The sequence below is a fragment of the Hylobates moloch genome, unplaced genomic scaffold, assembly GCF_009828535.3.
Source record: "Hylobates moloch isolate HMO894 unplaced genomic scaffold, HMol_V3 SCAFFOLD_7, whole genome shotgun sequence".
In the NCBI taxonomy this organism is placed as follows: Eukaryota; Metazoa; Chordata; class Mammalia; order Primates; family Hylobatidae; genus Hylobates; species Hylobates moloch.
The window spans coordinates 91,851,451-91,879,381 of NW_026652282.1; the positions used below are offsets into that span (position 1 = coordinate 91,851,451).

Sequence of the window (27,931 nt, forward strand, 5' to 3'; positions counted from 1 at the left end):
TGCTTAATGGGTATAGGAATTCTATTTGGGGTGATGAAAACTTTCAGAAATAGAGTAGTGATGGTTGCACATTGTGAATGTGATTAAAGTCATTAAATTGTACAATTAAAAATCGTTAAAAAAATTAGGCGTGGTGGTTCATGCTTGTAATCCCAGCACTTTGGGAGGACGAGGTGGGTGGATCACTTCAGGCTAGGAGTTTGAGACCAGACTGGCCAACATGGTGAAACACTGTTTCTACTGAAAATTCAAAAACTAGCTGGGCATGGTGCATGCCTGTAATCCCAGCTACTTGGGAGGCTGAGGCAGGAGAATTGCTTGAACCCAGGAGGCAGAGGTTGCAGTAAGCCAAGATGGCACCACTGCACTTAGGCCTGAGCAATAGAGCGAGACTCCATTTCAAAAAAAAGAAAAAAGAAAAGAAAAAAATAGTTAAAACGACAAATTTTATATTTTACCACAATAAAAAATCATTAGAAACCTTGACAGAAACCATCACAGAATTTCCCATGTTCAAAAAACCTCGAGGACATTCTTCATTATACCCTCTGTCTTTGGAATTTATGCACAATTGATCAGCATTCACATTAAATAGAGATCATAAGACTGACAAAACAGACTCTTCGTGAAAATATAATACCAAATTCTAACCTGACCCTGGTATAGCACCACATGACAGAAAGCAGGCCCTGAAGGAAATCAAAGTATTGTACCCCAAAATACATTTCTTTGACATATTTTGAAATGGCCTTGTAAAGCTATCTCTTGTGGAGAAAATCTACATTCTATAGAGAATCTCCTTCCCTTTCCAGGTCCTTTCATGATCCAGGAGAGATTTAACTAAGAGTCGGACACGTTTTAAGGTCCAATAAGAGATTTTAAATCTATTCTCTCTGAAGGTTGCTACCTGTAGGCTTCATCTACATAGCAAGAATCTTGGCTTCCACAATACCCCTTATCTTAAGCATTTCTTTCTGCTGACTTCAACTATTTACTTTAAATAAAGCTTAACTTTTTCAACCAATTGCTAGTCAGAAAGTCTTTGAATCCACCTATGACTGTGAGCTTCCCCCAACCACCTGAGATGTCCCGCCTTTCCAGGCTGAGACCAATGTATACCTTACATGTATTGATTTATATCTTTGCCTGTAACTCCTGTCTCTCTAAAATGTATAAAACCAAGCTGCAACCCGACCACCTCGGGCACAGGATCTCAGGACCTTCTGAGGCTGTGTCACATGTCATGGTCCTCACATGTGGTGCAGAATAAATCTCCTCAAATATTTTACAGAGTTTGGCTTTTTTCTTCAACATGCCTGTGAAAAAGGAATTTATGGCTCTATTTAGAAAACTGGCCTGGCTACAGTCATTATTAACCATAGTCATTGTTGCAAACTCGGGACAGTCTAGGCCAAATTCTCAACAGAAGCTCAGCATGGAAATTGGAGGGATTACTGAAGCCATTGGCTAAGTGCTAGATCCTCATTCTTGCTTCTTTGAAGATAGCAACTTGAGGTCTTGGGATGCTGTATTCCATTGCTAGGTGCTCCACAGCTTTGTCCTTAATGTTTCTTGGTTATGTTGCTGAGGATTTAACAAAACACTTAAGGAGAATGAACTAGTGAGCCTCTGAATCAAGCCTTGTTTGTTGTTGTTTATTAATTGGCACTTGTATTACTGGAAAGGGGTCTGGATGCAGACCCCAAGAGAGTGTTCTTGAACCTCGAGCAAGAATTCGGGGCAAGAAAGAATTTGGAGTGAAGTCAAAGCAAGTCTATTAAGAAAGTAAAGGAATAACGAATGGCTACTCCATAGGCAGAGTAGCAGCTTGGGCTGCTCAACTGATAATTCTTATGGTTATTTCTTGATTATATGCTAAACAAGGGGTGGATTATTCATGAGTTTTCCGGGAAAGGGGTGGGCAATTCTCGGAACCGAGGGTTCCTCCCCCTTTCAGACCATATAGGGTAACTTCTGGACGCTGGTGGGAGTGACTTTTAGCATGCTAATGCGTTATAATTTGCATATAATGAGCAGTGGGGACGACCAGAGGTAACTTTCATCACCTTTTTGGTTTTACTGGGGTTTGACTGGCTTCTTTACTGCATCCTGTTTTATCAGCAAGGTCTTTGTGACCTATAATTTTGTGCTGACCTCCTATTGCATCCCGTGACTTGGAATGCCGAACTTTTTGGGAATGCAGCTCAGTAGGTCTCAGCCTCATTTTATCCAGCCCCTATTCAAGATGGAGTCGCTCTGGTTCTAACGCTTCTGACACTTGGAGAACATCAGGCCTATGGTAGATGTTGTACAAAACTTGAAGTCAGACAAGGCTACCTGGCTGGACTTGTTCGGAAAACCAGACTTGGAAAAAATGGGAGGGCGATGGCCTGATAATACAGTAGATTGCATTTTATGTTTTGAGCCTGGCTTGCAGCCAACATCCAAAAGTGTTTCCTAGGCAAGGTGCCTAACTGTGTTTTTCTGGATATTCTTCTAACTCATCGTGAGTCTTCAATAAATATTAAATCAACATGAGGAAGGTCCTGAGAAGGTCCTTTTACTGTCCCTTGTCTCAAGAAAAGCAAACAGCCGATCGGTAAAAAGCAGCAGGTAGGAAGAGGGGATTTTATTTCCATCAGTTGTCCTTATCCAGGTTTTGGGCTTAGAGCTGCTCCTCCACACTCATATAGTCCTGGCTGGCTTTTCCACGCATAGGTTAGGAAGCAACTGCTCTCGGGAGGGGGAAGGGGGGAAGAGGGGGAGGGAAAGAGGTCACGGGAAGCCTCCCTTCCTCCCACTGGCCTACCATTGAAGGCCTGTCAGGAGAACGGGGAGAAGTGGGGGAGGGAGAGGGTGTGGCAGGGGTGGTCTGTGTGGCAAGAGGTAGAGAGAAAATACTGGATCAGAGCAGGAGGGGGAGGAGCAGGGAAATGAAGCCCCTGTCTTAGGCACTGAAGTGTGGAGTGGGGCTGTGGCTAGAAAGGGGAGAGAAGATGCCTTTCTGGTCTTGCATGAGTGGTGGCAGAAAGGAGGAATCGCGAAGAGGAGCCGGCCATACCCAGCACACACCCCAAAGCCAAGCTGCTCATTACTAGAAAGGCTTATTCGCTGCACAAGAAGTTAGTGCGGGCCAGCTAAGTGCCTACTATGTGTCCAGTATAGAAAGAAGTGCCCTGGAGAACCAGGTCGCGGGAGGCGGAGCCAGTCAACAGGACTTCACCGAGGGGGCGAATTCTGTACACGGTTGTGAAGGAGGGTGGCTGTGCACGCGTGCAGGCTCCGAGTGCAGAAGACTAGGCAGGCCAGGGAGGAGGCGGAAGGAGGCGGAGCCTGAGCCGGAGGAGGGAGGAGGAGGGAGAGCCGAAGCCGCGGAGGGTGGGAGGTGTGAATGGTGGACGGGTGAGGGGAGTGCCAGAGGCAGAAAAGGGAAGGAGGCGAGGAGGAGTAGTCGTGGCCCGAGGGCGTGTGGTGGGGCGAGAGCTGAACTGGAGGGGAGGAGGGAGGCAGTGGCGGTGGCAGCGGCGAGGGGGAGGAGAGAGGGAGGGGAAGGAGGAGGAAGCGAGCGCGGCTGCTGCAGGGGGAGGAAGACGGGGAGGAGGAGCCGTGCGCCGCGGCGGCGGCCGCCAGGGGAACCGAGCGCCCGGCGCGGAGAGCGCGGGAGCGAAGCAGTAGCCCGATCCGGGGCCGCGGGCCGAGCTGCCGGTGAGTGAAGCCCCGAGGGGCGCGGCGGCCGGTCCCCGGGGCCGGGCGGGAGGCGCGGGAGGTTGCGGCGCCGGGGAGGAGGGATGGGGCCGTCTTTAGTCCAGCCCCCGGCTGGCCCGGCCTCCCGCCCTCCCTCCGGCTTCCTCCCTCCGCTGCCTGCGCGAGGGGGGCAGGTCCCGGGCGGGCCGCGGGCTGGGGGTGGTGCTGCCCGGAGGGCGGGCGTCTGGGGCCGGAGGGTGGAGCTGGGGGTTCGGGGGTGTACCCGGGGGCGGGAGGCTGGACCAGGACGGCTCTAAATTGGCTGGAGGGGCCCGTCGGCGGCGAAGTTGCTAGCTGGGGGCAGAGACGGCCACGCGGTTGCAGGAGTAAGAGATCCCTCTGTGGCGAGTGCGTGAGACGAGGAGTCCGGCGTCCCTGCCATCCCCGTCGCCCTCCCCGCCTGCCCGGCCCCGCTAGCTCCTCTCCTGGCCTCCGCGTGTCCCCTAGCTCTGACCCCTTTTGGCTCCCGGTTCGCTGCCGCAGCACTGCCGGGTCTCCTTGGCTCCCGCCCTGACCCTCTCGGCCTCCGGCTTCCCCTGACCCCTGCTTGCTTCGCCACTGCCCCGTTCCCCTTTTCTTCCCTCGCTAGTTACCCCTCCCGCTTCCTAATTCCCGGTGCAATTGCCTCTTTGAGACCTTTTTTTTTTTTTTCCTCTCCTTCCTTTTAGATTGGCCAACGGCTCCTTTCAACCCTGCCTCGTTGGTGGCCACTGGAGAAGCGCGGGGGGCTCCCCCAGACAGCCGTGGGGACAAGTTAGAGCCAGCACTTTACCCCGGGCCTTGCGTGTAGCTTCCCCTCCCCTACTCTCGGTGCCCTGGTGTCTGGAGGGGGGTTGTGGGGGTGTGCCCGCCTTACATGGTCCACCACCCGGGCAACCCTCTGGGCTTGTGTTCCATCTCACTCTTGCTTCCTGTACTGTGGTCAAGGGGAACCACTTTGCATCATGTCCCGGTATAGCTACCAGAGTCTCCTGGACTGGCTCTATGGGGGCGTGGACCCCAGTTTTGCAGGCAATGGGGGCCCCGACTGTGCTGCCTTCCTCTCTTGGCAGCAGCGGCTGCTGGAAAGTGTGGTGGTCCTGACCCTGGCTCTGTTGGAGATCCTGGTGGCCCTGCGGCACATCCTGAGGCAGACGAAGGAGGACGGTAGGGGTAGCCCTGGCAGCCAGCCAGAGCAGGTGACCCAGCGGCCAGAGGAAGGCAAGGAGAGCCTGAGCAAGAATCTGCTCTTAGTAGCCCTGTGCCTGACCTTCGGGGTGGAGGTGGGCTTTAAGTTCGCCACCAAGACCGTCATCTACCTGCTCAACCCCTGTCACCTGGTCACCATGATGCATGTGAGTCTGTTGACTTTTTCCTGGGCAGCCTAAGTGATAAGAGTCATTTATGTGCTCAGGACACTCCATAGTGTACAGCACCTCATCCCGGCGGGCAGTGGGACCCTTAAAAATGATTTTCCAACGAGTGGCTGCCTTTGTGCCGATTTCAGGTTTGGCTTTCTTTCACCTTTGCACAATGCGTCAGCCCCACAGTGGAGGTGAGGAACCTTGTGCCTGAACCCTAGGAACGACTGGCACTCACCCTAGCTGCCCCTCCCCTCCAGCCCAGCCCAGCCCAGCCCTGCCCTGCCCTGGCCTTTCACAAGCAGGAAGTCCAGCCCCAGCCAGGTGCCCTTTCTGAATCACATCAGTGGACCATGACCCAGCTCCCTTGCCTTCTGTGGTAGTTAATTTCCCAGGGGCCTGGTGAAACTCTTTCCTGGAGGTGGTCGCATAAACTTTCTCATCTACACTGTGGTACTTTGGGGAAATACTTTTACAGGTTTCTCTTAATGACTTTCATTTGGGAGTGTATGCTCTTAGAGTGAGGTCTTCCTTTGCGTTTTGAGGCATTGGAGCAGCACCAAGCTCCTACTGAGTTCTGAAGCAGGTCCCCAGGCTGACATGTGAACTTTGGGCTTGTGATCACTATGGTGAGAGGGTATTTCTTTTTTTGCAAACCTCTCCATCCTATCACTGTCATTCTGTCTCCTGTGGTTATAGTCCAAGGGTGCTTAGGAAGCTGATTTCTTTACCTCCTCGACTTCCACCCATTAGCGGTGCTAAGGAAAACAAATGGGATTGAAAAGGCAAGTTGCCAGATACATAAAAATAATCTGGGTGAGGACCAAGAGTGAGACTGTCTGTACTCAGCCTGTGTGGAGAGATGTTCTAAAGCTATAAAATCATGGAGGAGGAGGAAGAGGAGACTGGGAGAGCAATCAGTCTTTTTTAGATTTCAGGCTATGGAAAACCCAGTGTGTTTTATTCAGGGGCAGTTTTGAAACCTGTCATTAGCATCTTTACTGCCTTTATGTTTGTGGAAGGTTATTCTTTGGAGACTTGTGGCAGCCTAGCTTGGGGCAGGAGATTGAGATTATTATCTCCATTTTACAGGCCTGGAGGGGTTTAGGAATGGCAGGTCATTTGCTTGCAGCCAAAAGATGAATTAGTGCCTGGATTGGAAAGCAAACTCATCCACCTTGAGGTTGCAAGCTGTCAACCCCAAAGTGAGGGTGGCAGTGGGTGGTGGGGCAGTCCTGTGGGAAGACTCAGGCAGATGAGCACCACACTGTCTACCCATGGCTTGGATACTTGCTTGCACTGTGTTCCTAGGAACTCATTTGATTGCAGGCTTCTGGATGTGGTGAATGATCCCAGCCCCTTCCTTTCTTGCAGATATGGTAAGAAGGTATGGATAACTTTGGAATAAAGTGGCTGTTTTTGATTGGGTGGCTGTAAGCATTGGGGCTGGAGTGGGCAGCATTTTTTAAGAGAGGGCTTCTTGGGAAGTGATGCCATTCACAGGAAGTCCAGGGCTGTCCCAGCTAGACCTTACGTGTAAATTTTAGCCAGTCTTCTTTCTTCCTTTTTTTATGAATAGGCTTTTTGTTAATGATAGGAAACAACGCATCTTAGCCGATGCTGTGTGAGGCTGTCGGGACAGGAGTGCTTTTTTAGGATGGCAGGTGGTGAGGGTCAAAGGGTGCATCTTCTACAAAGTGGTCTTAAGGCCTCTGGCAATCACGTATCTAGAAGGTTGACAAAGGACTAAATTCAGCCTGACTGGAGCTGCGGCTGATGTGATGACGTCAAGACTGGCAACACTATGGTTTTTAGAAGCAAAATTTTTAGAGGCTCTTGAAAGACTCTGGAGACCTAGTGCTGGCATTAATTCACTGTGTGACTTTGGAGAAAGTACTCTTCCTGGGCCTCAGTTTGCCTACCTGTGAAATGAGACAGAGTTGCCCTCTTAGCTCTTGACAGTCTATGTGATTCTTGTCTCCATAAGTCGTAGATGGGTATGCAAAAGAGAGCTATTCTGAAATGCTTTTGACCTCCTATGTGGAAAAAAAGGAAGCTAGTTTCTTCTCTGTGGAAGTCAGGTGGCCAGTCCCCATTCATTGTTTTCTCCCTGTGTCTCCCCAGTAAAGTAAACTCAACTGGGCCATGCTTGGGAACACATGCAGAGGATGATGGCACTTTAGGACTCTGAAGCCTTAGGGTGGGGGCATGGAACAGAGCCATGCCGAGGAGTTCTTGAGCCCCATCAGAATTATGCTTCTTTGCCCTTTTCCCCTAAATCACTGCTTTGTATCATTTAAATAGTAACCCCTGGCGTACCAGGAGAGCTAGCCTCTGATTAATCCAACTTTCTATACCCTCCATATGGCTTTTCCTGGGAAGCAGGAATGTATGGATTTTTAAAAGTTGATGAGTCCTTAAAAAAAAAAATTAACAGCAGATGGTTGGAAATAATTTTCTGACTTGGTTGCAGCAATGACCAATGATAGTATGTATACCCAGAATACCATAATACCTTGCACTTATCTAGCACTTACTGTTTATAAGGTACTTTCATATACATTGTTACTTTTAGCTTAGGCCTGGAAAAAGGGATGTTAAAATGTTTCCTGCAACAGTGTATATTCCAAAGAGGAGATACTATGTACAAAGAAATGTTTGGCAAGTGAACTAGCTGAATTAGGCTATGTTGTAGTGGCAAATTCTGTGGAATTTAGAAGTCCTAACAAGGAAAGAGAGATATTAGCTGAAGTGAAAGGGATAGCTTAGCAGAGACATGTCTGATACGTGTCTCTCAACAGGATGACTCAGTTTTGGCTTTATAAAAAGGCCTTCTTCCTCAGAGAGTCAGTGTAAGTTTGTAACAAGGGAGGTATTGCTTTAGGCCAGGAAATAGATAAGTTGGAGGGAAATTGGTTAGTCTCCCCATCTCTCATTTTTCAGTCTGCAAAATATTCATTCCCAAGGCCGTGTTACACAGGCTCTCATCATAGCCATGCTGCCTTTGGGTGACTGCCAACTTTAGTAGCATAAGGAAGGGCAGTACTTGTGTCCAGGTTCTGTTATTGATTAATATTCGTCCTGTCAGATTTCTTTTTGGCCTTGTCTGATTTCTCAAACGTGTCCTGGGACTGTAGACTGATACAGGCATGTATGGTTGACCTAGCACTATCTCACAGCTAAGGCTCCAGCCAGAGATATTTGAGGGTTCTCAAGATCAGCAAGCACCAAGGTTACCACATGGTTGCTAAACCCCTCGCTAAATATCAGTGGTGTCTATCAATTATACCAATAAGTATTTCTTCAAGCATGGCCAGTCCCTTTTTGCTTATGATTTTGGCAGGTATGGGTGACAGGGAGTGAATTTATGGAGTGACTGTACTGTTTACCAAAAATCACCCAGTAAGTTAGTGGCACAGGTGGCTTTAGAACTGAGATGCCACAGTGGGAATCTGGGCTTAGCAGGAAGAGATTCTCATAGCTATTTAAGTCTTAAAAATCTACAGTTTCTCAGCAGAAGGGTTAAAATGCTAGATAGTTTGACTGGTTGTTGTAAAGACTGGTGGTCTTTATTTAGTGGCCCTTTACCCTCCTTGAGTCCAGTTATATTGTCTTTGTCTTAGAAACTTAAGAAAAAGATCCTATTTGGGATGTCTTGTTTAATTGTCCAATTCCTGTTGGTTCTGTATGTGTCTGTGCCAACATCTCCTGATTAGGCACAGAACTTAGTGGGGTGCAGCATATGCAGTTTAACCCTCCATGTCTATGCGCATAAGGCAGGCTGTATCCAGGCTGGACATTTGACAAAGAATAATTGGTGCTGTTGACCCCTTAGTCCCAAGCTGTTGGTTTTTAGTGAGTAACACTGAATCTCATCCTTTTTTAGAGTTGCTGTAGCTATTTGATTTTTTGTCTTCTTTACAATATATTAGAAATCTAACTTCAACCAAATATGGCTTACCCGCTTTTGGTTCACTGTTTGATTTTCTTACTTCCTCTCTCCTTGCTAAAAGTGTAGAATGACACACACTCAGAAAGTCCTGAGCTTTTTGTGAAACCCTTTGCAACTCGCTGAATACACACTGTTGCATTCCAGTTGTCATGTGATGAATTTGTTTTAGAGAAAACCTGATGGATTTGAGAAACTTGGCTTTCTGTTTTCCCCCTTGACTTCAGACCAGACACACCTCCTCATTCTCCATCTGTTGTCTGGAGCACTGATTATCATTCCTGCTTGGAATTGACGTTGGTGGGTAATGGGTACAATAAGGGATCCAGCCATCTGCTGACAGCTTATCAGATGGACTGCGTCCTGTGTCATCAGTCCAGGGGGATACAAGGGGATGATGTTTATATGGGCCTCACTAGTGAGGCATGACATTCCTTTTTAGTTTATTTCTCCCCCAAGGAAATTTGCAGAGAATTTTTCCATCTTTAATTGTTACAGTCATTGGGGGCATCCATATAAAGAGAGATGCTGTGGATCGGTGAATTAACCCACAGACAACCCCAGGATTTAAAATTATGATGCTAGTTTTGCTCATGGCTTGCTACAGGAACCTCAGCAAACTATTTAACCTTTTCCTATCTCAGTCTTCTCTGTGAAACGGGCCACATGGAAATGAAGCATTTGAATTCTCTGAATAATTATGTGGTCCCTTAAACAGAGAGCAAAACTGGTCAAAGATGGCAGATAACCAATATAGTTTTAACTTCAGAAACCGACAAAGCTCAACTCCTTATACCTCTCTTGATAGCTTCTAGAAGGCATTCCTCTAATCATTTTTGTTACTTTTCTCTGGATCCTTGCTTGTGTCTGGATACCTTTCTGATGCATGGCATATAAAACTGGACACTGTAACTCTTATCAGAGGTCCAGCCCACACCAAGCAGAGAGGAAATATTTTTTTCCCAGTCTTTTCATGCCTTGCACCTGTTAATGCAACTCAGCTTGCTTTTAAATAACAGTATGTTGCTGGCCCCTACTCAGTGGCTGATCCACAAGCTCACAGAATTTTTATTCCTTTGCCACAGATGTGCCACCTTCTTCTCAGTCTTTGTGGGACTTGTTTTTAGTTTCCTCCCCCTCTGTAAATACTCCCCTGAAGATTCTCCTCTACGAAACCTTTCCACAGGAGCCTGACGTGACTCCAGTAACACTTTTTGTCCTTTCCCAGCCGTCTGAATACATGTCAGAATGTTGGACTCTTTAATGAATACCTTTGTATGCATGTAGGTAATCTTGTGTTTGGCCAGATCATTTTTTTTTCATGTTTCTTTAATGTTTCTCCACCTTTAGTGGGAACACTTTTTTTAAAGTAAAGGAATAGTGGGTTTTTCCTTTGTAACTCCTTGCAGAGCTGAATATAATACTGTATATGCACATTAATTGTTAAATGTGTACCTGGATAATGGTGACTGACTGATTGATGGAACTGACTTTTTGCTTTCCTTTTTTCTTTCTCCATTGGTGACCCTATGTTCCTATTAAGAGAATCTTCCAGCCAGGCATGGTGGCACATGCCTGTAATCCCAGCACTTTGGGAGGCTGAGGCAGGCAGATCACGAGGTCAGGAGATTGAGACCATCTTGGCTAACATGGTGAAATCCTCTCTCTACTAAAAATACAAAAAATTAGCCAGGTGTGGTGGCACGCGCCTGTAGTCCCAGCTACTTGGGAGGCTGAGGCAGGAGAATCGCTTGAACCCAGGAGGCAGAGGTTGCAGTGAGCCGAGATCGCGCCACTGCACTCCAGCCCGGGCGACAGAGCGAGACTCTGTCTCAAAAAAAAAAAAAAAAAAAAAAAAATCTTTCTGCTTGTTTTTTGAAACAGCCACAGGAGTGAGGCAATCTCAGCTCCTGCTCGCACATCTTTTTGTAGGATTTCCATCACAAAGAGCTGGTTATTAGAATCTCTACTCTTGGCCCAAAGTGTCTGTTTGCTTTTCTCCCAATCAGGAAATTACACTGTTGGATCTTGATCTTAATCTCTTGGACACGCCAACTTTCTTGCTTCTTAATATCGTATAAATAAAAAATGTTATTAAGCCAGAGACTCACTTTTCCTCTTTCTCCCCTCTTCTCTTTTTCAGTGGATACCTCATTGTTATGCCTCATTGAAATGAAGAGCCAGGTTTCTCTGCTTTTCCCGGTCTTTCATATATTTTGTTAAATTGAGACTGTCTTGTCTCAGGTGCTCCGCTCCTGCCAGTAACTGGCTGAGTGAATGCGAAGAGACTCTGGATGTGGAGAGCGGTGATTGTCAAACTTTATTTGCAAAAGAGTCTCTTGGAAGCTTGTTATAATGCGGATACCTTGTTCTCTACACAGTGATTCTGAGCAGGTCTAGGGTGAGGATGGGAATCTGCATTTATACTAGCTCTTGGTTGATTCTAATGCTGGTCAGCCTTGGACCCCACTTTTAGAGACATTATCTAGTAGCTGAAGTAATTAGGTGGGAAGTTGGTTTCAGTGCCCATCCTAATTGAGCATGAGTCTGGGTGATCTGTGGGCAAGGCATTAAAGTGTTCTGGCACCACCTCAATACCTGTTAAATAGTGTGATTCAGATTAGAGGATGAGGGCCCCAAGTTATTGTGAAGAGGGTTTTAAGGTAGCTATAGAGTTCCAGTGGCTTGTTTGGTGACTGTTAGTTATGTCAATGGAGTATTTCAACCAGGCCACCTTTATTACCTTCCAGTGATATATGAAATATATCCCTCCAGTCCTTCTATATCCCTCCACTTTCCAGTCTCTAAGATCTGCAGGAACTAACAAGAGGGAATGTTGACACATGGTTTGTTGCATGCTAACTCTCTGTTTGCAGGACTCTTGTTTTAAATGTTCGCGGGAGTTTATTCTTTCTTGCATTCACTCAACAGATATTTATCGAATGCCTATTGTGTGCCAAACATTGGTGCCAGGCATTGGAGATTCAAAGAGAAATAAGAAGCAGTCATTGCTGATGTACTTTCAAAAACAAAACCAAAAAAAAAAAAAAAAAGAAGTAGCCTTTGCCTTCATTTTGCTCACAGTTTTGATGAGATGGACAAGGAAATAGATCAACTAAATTACAACATTACATGTGTATAGTAACAGATTTGAACAAAGCATAGAGGACAGGGGCCTTTTTTTTTTCCTAATGCAATTAAGGAAAGCTTCCTAGAAGAGGTGGCATTTGAGCTGGCTCATGTTAGCTCCATGAAAGCAAAGACCCTTGGTTTTTGTTCTCTTAGTGCCTAGAACAGGGACTGGCTCTAGTAGGTACTCAGTAAATATACTTGAATGCGTAGGAATTCACTGGGTGATGGAGGAAAGAAAGCAATTCTAGGCATAAGAAACAATAAGTGCAAAGGCTATGTGCTAGCTCCCCATTTCTCCTATTTAATATCTATTCACTTACCCAGGGTTCAAGTAGACAGGAAGAGGATGGATGTGGAGAGCAGTGATTATCAAACTTTATTTGTGAAAGAATCCCTTGGAAGCTTGTTATGATGTAGATGTCTAGCTCTCTTCACAGCAATTTTGAGCAGGTCTAGGATGAGGATGGGAATCTGCATTTATAACAAATTCCCAGATGATTCTAATGCCTGTGAGCCTTTGACCTCACTTTGAGAGATCCTACCATAAGTTCGCAGAGTTGCTTCCTCCTTCACAGAAAAGTGTTTCAACTGTAACCTGGAATTATTTGCTTATTATTATCAGGGGTAGATGTCTTACTTCTTCCTTGGCCAACTAAGTGAAACTCTAGGAATGCTCTGTCATTTCTAGGCTGTTGATAAGCGAACTGCAGATGCCCTTGAATCCTCGAAAGGGGATGAGATAGAAAATTGTGTTCTCTGTGCTGTCCCAAGGAGGGCCCACACTGTCAACAACAGAGCCACAGAACATTGGGGTAAGTGAACAGACATTAAATGTGAGAAATGAGGAGATAACAGGCATCCCACCTGCAACCAGTAGATGCTTTTTAGTGGCTTGTGGATGGTTGCTGCTCTAAAGTCCACAGCAGCACTAATGAAATGTGGTGCCATCTTTCTACCTTTCTTTTTCATATCTCTTCTTCCCTGTTTCCAAGTCTGTCCACCTGATCCACCCCACACAAGCTTGCCTTCTTCCAGAGTACTGCAAGCTCCAAAACAATCCTTTCTATAATTCAAAATGCCCATCTCATCAGAGGAAATGATAGCCATGGGGGATTAGGAAGAAAGCAGTTTTATTTCAGAGGTTCATACTGAAATGTGAGTGGACAGACTCCACTGGGCATCAGGGAGAGGATGAGTTTTAAAAAAGGGCCTTGTTACCCTAACATTATATCTAATTGGTAGACTGTGTCTAGTGTTTTTAAGCAGATGTCCTTTCTTATGTCCCTTGCTCAGGTTTTGGCCTCTTCTGTCCCCCTAAAGCCCCTGATCAGGAGAACTGGAGTTATCCATGCCTTGCCACCCTACATGCTGACCCCCAGGGTTTCATATTAATGTAAATCTCCCTCCACAGTGCTTGGATGCAGCAGTTAATCTGAAGGCCTGGGGAGGACCCCTCTTCTGGGCACCAGTCAGTCCTCTGTGTTTACTTAGCTCTTTCCTGGCTACACAGGGCAGCGCTTGCACATCTGTCAGTTCATGGGCATCAAGGCACTTGGACCTGTTACCAGCATGAGATCCTGAAGGGAAGGGTTTGGGGGATCTCTTGATTGGTTTTGGTTCCTGTCTAGTAGCTACTGGAGGAAATGGCAGAGGGGGGAAGGATAATATGAGTTTTATTCTGAGCTGGGTGGTGTTGAGGGAAGGGAATGGATTGCAGGAGCCAGGAGGTCAGACAGGATTGGCCTGTTTGGCGAAAACAGTGCAAGCTCTGCCCTGTGGCCATGTGTTTACGTGGGTAGGAGAGGGAGGAGTGAGATCATCTGGATGGGAAAGGAAGCATGGTACCATCCTAATTCTAGCCCAGTGCCTTCAGTCTCCCCATGTCCATCACATGCCAGTAGTGGTATAAAGTCAGGGTGTATTTTGCCTGTGAATTGAATTGTCTTTGCCAATTGACCAGCAGTGTTTGCAGAAAGACTCTGACTGACTGTGCTCTGGCTGTTGCTAGCAAAGAGACATTTCATTCAGGTGCTGATTAAATAAGGTGCAGAGCCAGATTGCACATTAAGGCCCTTAACTATGGCTCTGGGAGTCCTGGGTAAACACTTATTAGATGTTCTGGGCAGAGCACAAAAAGGCTGGTAGTCAGGTGTTCTCTTCAGAAATCAGGTTGAAGGAAAATGGGGTAAAGAGAGACTTCTATAAAGAGTTTTGATCTTCTTTTCCTACATTAATCAGATCTGAGTGGCTGGTGTGTACACATCAGGGCCAGATAAGTTTCCTCATTGGCATTTACTTGCCAAATTCTTGCTGGGACGTTGTAGGCTTGGATTGGGATACAGCGGGGATCCTGCCTTAAGTAGGGCAGTAGAAATGCTTCATTTTCCTAATGCAAGTTCAGCTTGGTGGATAGAGCCTTTGGACCATATTTCCTGGGTTTGGGTTTGAGCTCCATCACCATGTGACCTTAGGCATGTTACTTAGCTGCATCTGTAAAATGGGAATAATAATAGGGTTGTTGTGAGGGTTAAATAAAATAATTTAAATCAAGTATTTAGCAGAATTTCTGGCTTATTGTGTGCACTAAATAAATGTTAGCAGTTTTTAATAGTAATAGTATTACTTAACATTTCAAGATGATAGTGGTGTATTGGGTAAGAGTACAGGCTCTAGGGTGGTAAAAGCCTAGATTCATATTCTACCACTAGCTCTGTAACCGTGGGCAAATTACTTAACCTCTCTGAGCCTATGTTCCCACATTCATAAAATGATATGATCAAACTTGAACATTACCAGAGTTGTTGTGAGGATTAAGTGAGAAAAATGAGAAAATAGTAATAAAGCATTTAAGATAGTATCTGACACATAAGAAACATTCGATACATTTAAATGATGACGATGACGATGATGACGATGATGTCGGCAACTAAGATGGTGAGGGTGATGATGACAGTCATCATCATTCTCACTATGGCTGCTGCTTCGAGCCTGGGTGCCTGTTGTTGCAATAAGATGGTAGGGATTTGATACAGGAAAGCTTTTTCAAGAAAATCTTCCCTGACATCATAATTTCATGCAGTGGGCAAAGGTATTGGTTCCATGAAGTTAGCACCCATGTAATAATTTCTGCGGGACAGGGTTGTTTGGCTGTTTGAGGCTTAAGGACATGTTTGTGGGTAATGTGAAGGTACTTTAAATTATCCAGTCCTTTCTGGGTGACTCGGTGATTCTGTTTAAAATGGCAACTCTTCTTACATCTCTAAGATTTAAAGAATTTAGAAGGTGGCTCTCATTGTTAGGAAGCTTAGCTTTCCGGGGACCTATTGGCTTAATTATTACTGCTCTTTATCAATGGGCTTGCTCCATGGTGCAAACTCTCTTGAGATTGGTAGTCTAGGAAACCAGTGAGTTTGTGACAGAAGTATGAAAGGAGTGAGCTTGGGGGAATGGGGTGGGCATAGACTGGTGAATGGGTTTTTTTTTGTTGTTGTTGTTTTCTTTTTTTACTTTTTTATTTATTTCTTTTGATTAAGGGGAGTGCAACTTTCTCCAGTGCCAACTATTACCAGAGTTGGGTAACTGTTGGAGGAGGAAGGGCCACCCCCAGAGCTCCTGGGTGAAAGGCAGGTTTCAAGTGAACAAGTATCTTAGCTGAAGGAGAAGCACGGTATAGTGGAAACTGTGCTGCTTTCAGGAGAAGACTTCACTGTGCCTTGGCTTTTCGCATCAGTAAATGGACAGAAAAAACAATTATTCTTACATCTCCGGGATATGGTAATCCTGTCTCCTTAAGACCAGCTCTCTTCCTTTTCAAGACTTTGCTCTGGGGCCTCGTTTTCAAGACTGAGGTCTGGGGCCTAAGCCACCAATCACTAGAGAAGGACCCCTTTAAGAGCAGCCTTCTGGGGTCATGTGATTTCAGGCCTTGGGATGTGGGGGGTGTGCTGTATCCTGCCAAGGCCATTGGAAGGCCTCTGGGCATATTCCCAAGCATTGTGGGTAAGAAGGCTGTTTCTTCTTCTTGGAGGTGGGATAATTGAGAAAGCTAAGGTCATGTTTTCTATAACCTGGTTCCTGGAAGAGGAGCTGGTTTAGAGGGCATTTCTAAACAAACAGCAACCCAAATAAACAGCAGCGCTTGGAAATTAGCTATGAAAGTTCACACATTCTAAGACGTAGGGAAGATTGTAACAAAGGGTCCTCTTCATATCAGCACTTGTTCATTGTTGGTTTGCATTTGTTAAGAGTTTCCTTTTTTAAGTTCCAGGAACTTTGTGTGTGTGTGTGTGTGTGTGTGTGTGTCTGTGTGTGTGTGTGTGTGTGCCTGTCACTTTATTCTCTGCACCCTGCAGGAATGTTGCTCAGAGTCATGTGCACAAGCGCCTCATTATCAGCAGCTCTTTCACACTTGGTCCCTTGGGCTGCCACCGCTACTGGCTGCTGCTTCATGTGGGTATTTCTCCCTATTTCCTGGACCCCCAGCCCCACAGGGAATGTTGGCACCCTGAGGAAAGGGGCCGCCTCTACATTTGGATCTCCCTTCTGCTGCACGGCAGCTGACTTTACTCTGCTTTCAAGTTCACCTTTCCTCAGAATAGCCCTGCAAGCTAGCACCAAGCCAAGGTCATGTTTCCTTGCTTGCATGTGGGGTTTCTGGCCAGTCAGCCAAGTGAACTGATTGACCCCAAGCCCTGTGGGGAATTTCAGGGGGGTATTGTCTTGGTCATCGGAGTCAGGGGTGGCCTTTAGGCCAAGGCTGCATTAGCTTTGTGGAGAAGAATGTGAAGCCTGCCGTGTCACAGGGTCTCCTGACCGGCTGGGTAGTGTTTGGCCATATCTCACAGCCAGTGCTGTGTTTGCTCAGATGGACGCACATGGAAACCAGGCTAGGATCATCTTCCCAAATGTCTTACTCCCTGCTTTGGCTCTGTCCTGAAAAACAATTTGCAAAGTACATTGTGGTCTGCACCTGTTGTTTTTTCATCCCCCTTTTCCACAGTCAGTTTGCAGTGAATGGAGGATTAATCCTGGCTCTTGCCACTTGTATTTTCTCTTTCCCTTCTTTCCTTGAGGTTGGGTTCTCGCTTTTCAGTTATAACTGTCCATGGACATTAAAGACAACTGGTGCCCCTGCTCATTTAGGACCTCCCTTAGGCATTTTAAGCGCTGGAAATGTGTAACGGGGCCAGATGGGCAAAAAAGAGTCGAATTTAGGAGAAAACTCACTAAAATTTCTGGTTATCTTTGTACACTCTCAGAAAAGTGAGGAGTGGTAGTAATAACACTTGTAACATTTTTGAATACACGTTAATTATGCCTTAGGCATGGTGCTTAGTCTACTGCCTGTATATTACCTCATTTGCAGCCTTCCAGAAAGGTTGTTTTTTGTTTCATGTAATTTTTTTTTTTTTTTTTTTTTTTTTTTTTTTTTGAGACAGGGTCTTGCTCTGTCGCTCAGGCTGGAGTGTAGTGGTATGAATATGGCTCACTGCAGCCTTGACCCCTTGGGCTCAAGTGATCCTCTTGCCTCAGCCTCCCAAGTAGCTGGAACCACAGGCATGCATCACCACACCCAGCTAATGTTTTTATTTTTTGTAGAGATGGGGTCTTGCCATGTTGCTTAGGCTGGTCTTGAATTCCTGGGCTCAAGCGATTCTTCTGCATCAGCCTCCCAAAGTGCTGGGATTATAGGAGTGAGCCACCACACCTGGCCTGTTTTATCTAATTCTTTTCTTTGCTTCTAGCTGATTTCCCCTTTGGTAGACTATAGGCACTGGATGTTCTAGCTGTACTTTCTCAGGTTGTTAAAATGGCAGAGTGATACCAAATCAGAGCTGAAAGAAACCTCTGAGATCAACTAATTTGTTTCTCCTTCATCCTTTGTTTTCCAGATGAGCAAACTGAGACCCAGAGAGGTGAAGTGATTTGCCCAAAGTCACACAACTAAATAGAAGCAGAGCTGGGTCTCCTGACTCCCATTTCAGTATCTCTCTATAATACCACACATGGCCTCCTTCTATCCTTAACCTTCCGGCATGATAGGAACTAGACTTTTCTTCTTGCTCACTATTAGATAAATGGAAATCTTGTGTTTTTTGAGCATCATTGTTTATTGCCTTCTTGAAAGTGAGGATCTCCTGGCTGCAGGCCACCTCTTTCTTTCTTTCTCTTTTTTTTTTTTTTTTTTTTTTTGAGACGGAATTTCACTCTTGTTGCCCAGGCTGGAGTGCAATGGCGTGATCTTGGCTCACCGCAACCTCTGCCTCCTGGGTTCAAGCGATTCTCCTGCCTCAGCCTCCTGAGTAGCTGGGATTACAGGCATGTGCCACCATGCCCGGCTAATTTTGTATTTTTAGTAGAGATGGGGTTTCTCAATGTTGGTCAGGCTGGTCTCGAACTCCCGACCTCAGGTGATCTGCCTGCTTCCACCTCCCAAAGTGCTGGGATTACAGGCGTGAGCCACTGCGCCCGGCCTGTAGGCCACCTCTTTACCTGGCTGGTATAGCAACTGTTTTTTTCAATTTACTTTCCTGCCCTTGCTTCCTGTCTTCCACAGAGGAGTCTGGCCCTGGTGTCACCATTACTTGCTGTTTGCCCTGGACAGGCAGTTCACAGGGATGTGTGTGCTCAATGAGCCTGCATGTAGAGCCAGTATGGGTTGCTTGCAGGTATTGGTTGTTTGGAAATGGGACCCACTCAGCTGTGGATATAACTGAGGACATCATTTCCTGCCTCCAAATAGAGGCCTGCATCTGATCCTAGTAAACAGTTGTATGGGGCTCCAGGGCAAGGGATCAGAATTAGAACCTTAGTCTAGCAGAGGTGACAAAGGCCAAAGAAGACAAACGTCAGAATAATCTGTCAGCCCAGTAGTAGAGGTTAGTTCATCTTGGTAAATGATGTTGAGTAGTAGAAACAGCACTGGATTAAGGGTTAGCCAGACCTGGGTCCTGGTTGTAGGTTCATCACTAACTGGTTGACAAAACTGAGTAATTTTGGCCATTCAGGTAGCCTCTCTGTGCCTCAGTCTTCTTATATAATAAGTAATAGAGTGTGGTAGTTAAAAGTGCAGGCTCTGGAGCCAGACTAGTCAGGTTCAAATCCCAGTTCTGCTGCTTTCTAGCTGTGCAACTCTGGGAAAGTTAATTGACATATCTAGGCATGGTTTTTGATTTGTTTTGTTTGAGGTCTTCCAAGTTCATTATTTTTCTTGTTTATTGCTAGACCAGTATACCTAAAACCTCTGGGCCTGTTTTCTTATCTGCAAAATGGGGATTAATAGTAGTATGTACTTTATGGGGTTCTTGTAAGAATTAAATGCGTGACTACATGTGAAGTGTTTAGAATAGTGGTGCATGGCAAGTGTTTAATAAATATGAGTATGGCTGTTATAATCTGTAAGACAGAGGTGATCTTTGCCCTTCTTACCTTATAGGGTAAATAGGAGAATCAAGTGAAATAAGGTATGTGAATGTGCTGTGAATATATGAATGTGCTGTGAATATAAGAAAGTGCTATCAAAATGAGAACAATCATCATGTCTTGAGAGCAGGAACATTTAAACATTCCTTAGCCCCCTGTTTCTGGGATCAGATATTGATGGTTATTTCTTTGGTAGCCTGGCAAAAGGGAGAAAGGTAGGTTTATATGTAGGGTTATATAAATGCTGGGGCCATCAAGCAATATAGATCCTGCTTTTTTCTTCCCAGTGTACTCAAGAGGGCTTGAAAGCCATGCATCCTAAGTAAAGTGGTTGGGGGATTTGGAATGAAAAGGAAGGACTGCTATGATACTGTTCCTTCAGTACTCTTATTTAACAGCATCACAATCCATCCAGTGACCCAGGTTAAATCCCTAGAAACCTTGATACATCTCAGTTCCCTCCTCTTCCTCCTTTTCATCATCATAGTCTCAGTCATCTTGATTCTGCCTTTCATGATCTCTTCCATTTCTCTTCCTTTTCTTCTTTGATTCCCCTGCCCTGGTTCATGTTGTTATTTATCACTGTCATCATCATCACCTGGCTTGTTAGAGCAGCCTTGTGATTGATCTTCTCTCCTCTATCCTTTACACTACTCTATCCTTTATCTACTACTCGACCCTTTACACTACTCTATCCTTTATCTACTACTCGACCCTTTACACTACTGCCAGAATGATACAAGTAAAATACATGTTGGATCATGCCATTCCCTTCCTCCAAAACCTTCGATAACTCCTTAATGCCTTCAGCAGGGATGGTAAACACATAGATGCATACACTTTATATTCTTCCTGGCCGACTGTGCTAATCAATCATAGGCACGCTTTCCCAGGGAGAGTCCAAGTAGATTTAAAATCTTTTTAGCATAGCATTCTAGGTAGCCACTTATCAATCAGTCGGAGTTGGTATTAATATATAGACTAGGGATGGCACATAGATAAAGCCTGTAGAGAAATCCTAATCTCCTTATGATAGGATTCGGTATCTTCTATGATTTTGGTCCCAACCTTTTTTTTCAGCCTTGTTATTTAGTATATTCTTCCATGTGTTCTCTGATCCAGCCACCAGCACCATGCACTTCCATTCTTCTCTGAGTTTATACTTTGTTTATGCTGCACTGTTAGACAGAAATATTCTTTCTTTTCTCTTCCTGTTGAAATGCTAGTTATCATTCAAGGCTCAGCCCAAACACTCCCTCTTGTGAAGCTGTCTTCAAGCCTCTAAGCCGGATTTAGCCTCTCTTGTCTATTTTAGCATGTTATTCTGCCTTGTATTATGTAATTGTTTGTGTATCTTCCCTACTCCTTAGATTGTATGTTCCCGAATGTAAGGTCTATGTTTTTATTAATTTTTGTATCCCCCACAGCTTCTGGTACATTCTAGACTCCTAATTTTTTAAAAAGTAAGTCTAGTCCAATCCCTTTGTTTTCCAGGTGAGGAAACTGTGGCTTAGAGGAAAAGGTCATTAGTTCATTTTGGGATTTGTTGATTTTCAGATGTTTGAGATGTTGAGGATGTTGTCCAGCAGGCTATTGAGATGTGGTGAAGGCTAGAAATGTTGATTTAGGAGGTATTGGCTTCGAGAAGATAAAGGAGGAGAAGAGGAGAGCATCATGCAAGCTAGAGAAGAGAAAGAAGAAAAGTATTCTGGGGAATGTCTCCTTTGGGAGCAGAAAGAAGACTCTGACGGAGCAGCCATCCAGGAAGTGGAATGAGATCCAGGAGAGGAAGGAGTTTCAGAAGGCAGGAGCTGGTCCTCTTGTCATGAAATGTAGAGGGTGAGGCCAAGGAGGACCTGAGAGAAGGTAATTAGACTTGGTGTTTACAGGATGGTCCCTGTGGCCAGCCACCCCACCCACTTTAAAATATTTACTCTACAAATGTTAATGTGTGAAGAGTTGCATGCCAGAATATTTATGGCATCAGTGTTGGTGGATACAGAACATTGGGAAACAACCCATTAATAGCAGAATGGTAAATCTGGCCAATGAATAGTATAGCTTTTTAAAAGAAGGCTGATGTCTGAATTCACTTTCAAAATTGTTCACAATATATTGCTAAAATACAAAAATGTTGCAGAACCGTATGTATGAGAGAAACCCCTTTTTCTAAAAAAAAAAAAAAAAAAAAAGCCCAAGCAGCCCCTTTATATGTGCATGTTTATGAGCACATTTTAAAAATCTGGAAGAATTCTAAATAGCACTTACTCCTGAGTGATTAGGGAGAGAGGAGAATTCTCATTTTTTAATGACCACATTTCTGTATTATTTGAATTTGGTATAAGTATAGATTTCTTTAGTGATTAAGAGAAATACTTACTTAAAGAAAGAAAGGATGATTGGCAGCCTGTGAGAATAGTTTTACTAAAAAAGATTCAATGGACAAAGGAAGCCAACTCACGAGAGAACATTTGGCAACTGAGAAAACGTCATGTGTTTTGGAGGCTGTGCCACAGGTGCCTTGCTGTCTGTGTGGCTGGTGGGGGTGAGGCAGGGGGCATGGAGAGATTACGGCTGGAATGAGGCAGTTACCCCATTGCCAGGAAGTTCAGCGGAAAGGGAGGGGATAAGTGGAAGAGTAGCTAAGTGGCCAAGAGGCAGGCAGGGGCTGATTAAGAAGGAATTAAAAAAGCAAATCTCTGTGTGTGTGTTTGGGTCTGTGTGTGTGTGTGTGTGTGTGTGTGTGTGTCAGACAGTCAGATTCAGTGCTGAGCTGCAGAGAGAAAAGGAAGGGGACACTCATTGCTATGAGGAAACATCAGTGTGAAGCGGGGAGCAGGGTAGTTGAGAAGGGACAAATGAAATACCAATTTTAGTAGTAGGGAAGCTTCCAGAAAAGCATGAGATCTCAGGCCAATTAAGCCTCTGATACATGTAATGGTTGGGGACTAGGCTGGACTAGCTAATCGACTGTTCTAACGGTAGGTTAAGAAAGCTCCTTTTTGTTTATGTTTTGGTTACAAAAAATGTTTTGGCAGTAGCAGACTTACTATACTGGCTCAGAGAATAGTCTGGTGAGTGACTGAAATGGAATTTTTGTGAGCCCTTGAAGGACTTTAAGTCATCTGGACCTGCCGCTAAGTTTGGGACTAGAAGTGGAGATGGAGAACAGTGGAGGTCAGAGTCCTCAACCCTGGCTGCATCTCTCAGCCACCTAGGGCAGCAGATAATAAAACACAAACCAATGCCTGCTCCCACACCTTGTTCTTAGTAATTGATTACACTTGGGGCCTTGACATAGGCATTTAAGAAAAAACTCCTCAAGTGATTCTAATCTGTAGCCAGGGTTAGGAATCAATAGTTGAGAAGACTGGATTAAATGTGTTCTGAGCCTAAACTGACCACTAGAAATGTGTGTGTGTGTGTGTGTGTGTGTGTGTGTGTGTATTGAGTGATATCTCAATATAGTTATTTCCTCCTCTGTATTCCCAAAGCCTTGGGAGTGGACTGCTTGTAAAGTATTGGTCCCATTGCCTGCTAGTTAGTTGTTTACTTGTCAAGAGAGATCTAAGATGTAAGATTCTCAATAATAGTAACTACCTTTATTGGGCCTTTTTCAGGGATAGGTTTTCAGACTTACCCTGAATCATACAGCTTGTAGGATGGGTGCCAGCACTAGGACCCATATCTGCCCCTTTTGAGCAGAGTGCCTGGCATATAGGTGTTTGATCATTGTCACATGATGTGACAAGAAGCTTTGTTTCTTTGTGCAATGCTTCTTTTTATTAAAAAACCCAGCGGTGGTAAAATCTGACATATTTGAAAAGTCTGGTGGGAGAGAGGTTTGAGGAGAACTGCCTGGCATTCAAAAAGCTTATGATATGTTAGGTATTGTGTGGTGAATCTAGATCACATAACATGTATTAAGCAATTACTCCAGGCCTAGTCGTACTAGAGAGATACAAAAGTATTAGATGTGGTTTCTGCCCCCAGGGAACTTATTATCAAGGCTCATTAACAGTCTGACTACTGTATTTTCAGGTGGCAAGCATGTACAGAATTTATGACCAGAAAATGCTAGAGATCAGAGGGGCTTTCAAGTTCCTGAAGTTCAAGCCCATCGTTTTGCAGATAGAGAAAAAAGCCCAGAGCAGAAAGCTGCTTGCTGAAGGTCACACCACTTGGGAATGGCAGAGCCAGGGCTGGTGTATATGGCCTTACCCTTTGAGGTCCTATTACACTCTGTTCTGTCTCCCTAGAAGGACAGGTGAACCTAATGGCCCATGTTAAAACTTTAACGATATGCTTTATGCCTCCAGGCCTCCTTATGGTTTGGGGGAGGGGAGGTTAAATTTTAGTCTTTCTTAAAACCTTGAGTGGGAAGGGCCAGCACTGGTTACCTCTGGCTCAAGCCCAAGAGTTCTAAAGATGGCTAATTTTCCCTTTACTGAAACAACCACTGATTCTAGTCTAATTAGAGCACTTTTCTACCCCTCCTAAGGGTCTTTCCCAAGCTCAGTGTGTTTATGACTTTTCTACTTCAGTTCCTCATTTTTTTTTTCCTTTTTGTGAAACTCACCTTAAAGACAAGAGGTGCCTGTCCTTATGGGTGGGCTTGAGAATTAGAGGAGTGGGGCCAGTTCCTAGTGATACTAGCATCAGGCTGGTTCTTTTGGCCTTGTCCCCTGCTACTTCCCAAGCTAGAAATTTAGATCCAAGTTTGGGGCTTTCTCAGAAGATTCAGGTATAATTCAAGGTAGAGGTATTCTTCCTTCCAGACCCCTCTCCCCACACAGTTAGTATTAGGGTATAATTCTAGTCACCACTAACATCTATTGAACACTTACCAAGTGCCAGGCACCCTGTGGAATAGATGCTATTATTTGCATTCCCATTTTATAGATAAGAAAAATAAGGGTCAGGGAGGTTACATAACATACCCAAGGTCACACAGCTAGAAAGTGACCAAGCTGGTATGGATGTGTAGATCCGGCTGACTCGTTACTGTTAGGCTAATAGAGCCTAACATGAAAATAAGTTACCAATTATATTCTTGTATTGACGAAGAACCATTTGCCAATTTTCTGCAAGCCAATTTAAAGAACTGGTCGAAAGAGAAGCATCCTACCTATAGTTCTGTTCCTCTGTGGGGTGGACTGTATCACCAGGCTTGCCAGTCACCTGCATTTGTCAAGTAAGTCACTTCCCTTCTCTGAGATTCAGTTTCTGCCTCTGTAAATGAGAGGGTCAGACCAGATGGTATCTAAGACCTTTTCTGGCTTCATTTGCTACTTCCTGGTAGAATAGAAAAATCGTAGAATTGGATGAAGGACACAATGCATTAGAAACACAAATGTGGAGAGAATACATAGTTCATCATGGATGGGTCAGTTAGCCAGTTACACACTGTTTCTGTTTTCCCTTGCGAATTTGTAATGCAACATTTTTTTTTTTTCTTTTCAGTGAGCTCCTTGCTAACATCAGAAAGTACTAGCTTTCCTTTTTTGTTGTTTGGTTCTTTTGTTTGTTTGAGACAGGGTCTTTCTATCACTCAGCCTAGATGCAGTGGTGTAATTACAGCTCAACTGTAACCTCGAACTCTTGGACTCAAGAGTTCCTTCCACCTCAGCCTCTCGAGTAACTAGGACCACAGGCACATGCCAGCGCACCTGGCTGATTTTTAAATTTTTTGTAGAGACAGGGTCTCACTGTGTTGCCCAGGCTGGTCTTGAACTTCTGGCCTCACGTGATCCTCCTGCCAAAGTCCTGGGATTACTGTTGTGAGCCACTGTGCCTGGCCTCTAGCTTTCTTAAAGTAGCTGTTATTTAATTTCAGGCCTTGTAGTCTCTAAAACTGTTGGTAAACGTTGAATAAAGGCTGAAGGGTAACAGGGCACTTAAATATGAGATGCCATGTTTTATGGCTCTGTGTGAGAATTAGTAAAATTTGTGTTCTGTTTTACAAGAGGCCTTGGGAGATGATGGTTTCTAGAAGAAAAGCAATCTAAACAACAGATTGTACGTGTAACTTTTATCTCCTTGCGGGGTTTAAGAGCAGGCAGATATATAACTAGGTCTAGTGTATGGTATCATTCATTTATCTGTGTGCTGTAAAAAGATCTTGTATTCAGGAACACTAGGTTAATAATCTATAAAATCTAATACTATTTGAATGGTAGGCTTGATCTTAAAATTTTTGTGTTGTTGTTATTGTTGGGTGTGTGTGCGTGTGTGTGTGTTGGCATATGTGTTCTTGAACCCAGTGGCCTTTATTTTGGATGGTTTGTATATCAGCTTGCATCAGGGAAGGCTCTGAGGGCTTGTCCCCAAAGCCAGGCTCTTTCCTCCTCTCCTGCTGGCTCACGTATGTCTCCAGGTTCTTATAAGGCAGAATAGACTACGTACTGCTATTAGAAGGAACGAAATTATTTACTTTGGGACAGGAAGGAGAAGCCCTAACAGGTGGGCTCTGATGGCAGTGCTGCTTGGCACACAGTCAATGCTACACAAATGTTAAGCATTCTGCTCACTGGTCCCAGGTCAAAGCCCTTGGGATGCTCATCACTTGTGGGCTCAGGTATCAGGGCAGCTGAGTTAGAAAGCCCAACAATTTTGCTATACAGAAGGAGTTAAAAACCAGATGGCATCAAAACCCAAGCTGTACACTACGTCTTGTTCTTCAGCTGCCAACCCTGCACCTCAATCTGATTTTACCTTATTCTTACCTAGGTCTGGGTAAGTTCGTGTAATTGCATGTTTCTGCCATGAATATCCTGGTTTTCAGAAAAAGAGTGAGTGAGATGAGGCCACAGTGTGGCAGTATTTGTTTTGTTTGTTTGTTTGTTTTTGTTTTTAATATTGCTCAGTCATGCCACGAAATGGGTACCTCCTAAACACTAACTTGGATACCCTGCTGGTTTGCTGCCTTTCAGTTTTCTATTCACATAATTATTGTTTGCATTCCCATTCTAATTTTGGCCTCTGGTCTCAGAAAGAAGGAGAATTGAAATACTCAGCGTCACACGCATTACACCCACGACCCTCATTCATTTCACAAACTAGCCTCCTGTATTTCTTCTCTTCTTCTGGCTTGCCATAGGGCTTTTGAGTTAGATCTGAGCTCAAAGCTAATTTCTATTACTCATGAGCTGTGTGCCTTTAGGCAAGTCACCCAATCACTGTCATTATGTTTTTCATTTGTAAAATGGGGCTAAAAATTCTGTCTACCTCTTCAAGTTATTTAGAGAATTATGTGAGTTAATATTTCTAAAGCTCTGAGAACACCGTGTGGTACATATTAGGTATTCAAAAAATATTAGTTACAGTCTTCCTCCTTGCTCCCCAAGAAATACAGCCAGTAACAACAACCTTTTTTCTAATACCTCATGAACTTCTCCTGGCATTAGCTGTCTGAAGGGGCTGAGGTTTGCCTTTTCTTTTGACGATGGAGATTAGTCATTAGAAACTCTGGATTTCATCCTCACAGGAAACTTGAAGTTGTTGACTTTTGTTCCTTGTTAAAGAGTTGGTACAACTGGGGCGGAAATCTCCAGAGAAAAGGGCGTGTTCCTCTACTAATTACTCTGTAGACGGCAGAGGGTGTGTGAGTAATGAGCTGTATGCTGGGTGTGGGAGTTCAGTGCCCAGCCTTCAGGAAAACATGGGTAAATTTCATTGGCTCTTATAGCAGTTCGTGGCTCCTTGACTCTATCTACCCTGGAGATGTATTGGAGTCCAATAGTTAGAACCTCAGAGCCGTGGGTAATAGGCCTATTACCTACTTCTTCACAGTAATGATGACACCTCACATTTATTTTGCCCTTACTTTGTGCCAGGCACTGTCCTAAGTGTCTTATGCCCATGAACTCATTTAATCCTCACAAGAATTCTAAAAGGTAGGGTGCAGAGCAACTAAATAGCTTGTCTGCAGTCACACAGCTAGTGGGGTGGAGCTCGGATTAGAAATTAGGCAGTTCAGAGCCCAGAAACTTAACCAACTGCTTGGTTGAGTCTCTAGTCCTTCGGTTTTCTTTTTTAACTTAACGTGTTGTAATTTCGTAACTCTTGATCTTTAGAAATGCAGTTGATCTTTGGCATAATTTTTGTATCCAGCAACCTTGCTAAATGCTTTTAAGTTAATTATAATTAATATATCCGAGGATTCTTTGGGTTCTCTATGTTGGCAATCATACATAATCTGCAAATAATGAGAACTTTGTCTCTTCCTTTGTGGCCATTATTTTTTTTTTAATATCTTTTTCTCAACTTACTGTTTTAGTTGAGACCTCCCGTATAGCACTTAATACAAGTGACAATGTTGGGCAACTCTTCTTTTTTTTTTTTT

General features: G+C 44.6%; 1 protein-coding gene across 9 annotated transcripts in view; it reads left to right on the forward strand.

The window, feature by feature from the left end:
- The first annotated feature begins 3,585 nt into the window (after window positions 1-3,585).
- The window catches only part of TMEM164 (transmembrane protein 164), a 176,176-nt gene continuing 151,830 nt past the window's right edge, over window positions 3,586-27,931 (forward strand). For 3 of the 9 annotated variants that reach the window (XR_009214299.1, XM_032757448.2, XM_032757452.2), the window contains exons 1-2: window positions 4,038-4,092; window positions 4,413-5,078. Coding sequence is in view for 7 of the 9 variants with exons in the window: in XM_032757448.2 (XP_032613339.1) it covers window positions 4,689-5,078 (390 nt within the window). In the remaining 2 variants the exon portion in view is untranslated. Of the gene's footprint in view, window positions 3,706-4,030; window positions 4,093-4,412; window positions 5,079-27,931 lie in introns of those variants that run through there. The other 6 variants (XM_032757458.2, XM_032757454.2, XM_058441437.1 and 3 more) reach the window with 6 other exon arrangements.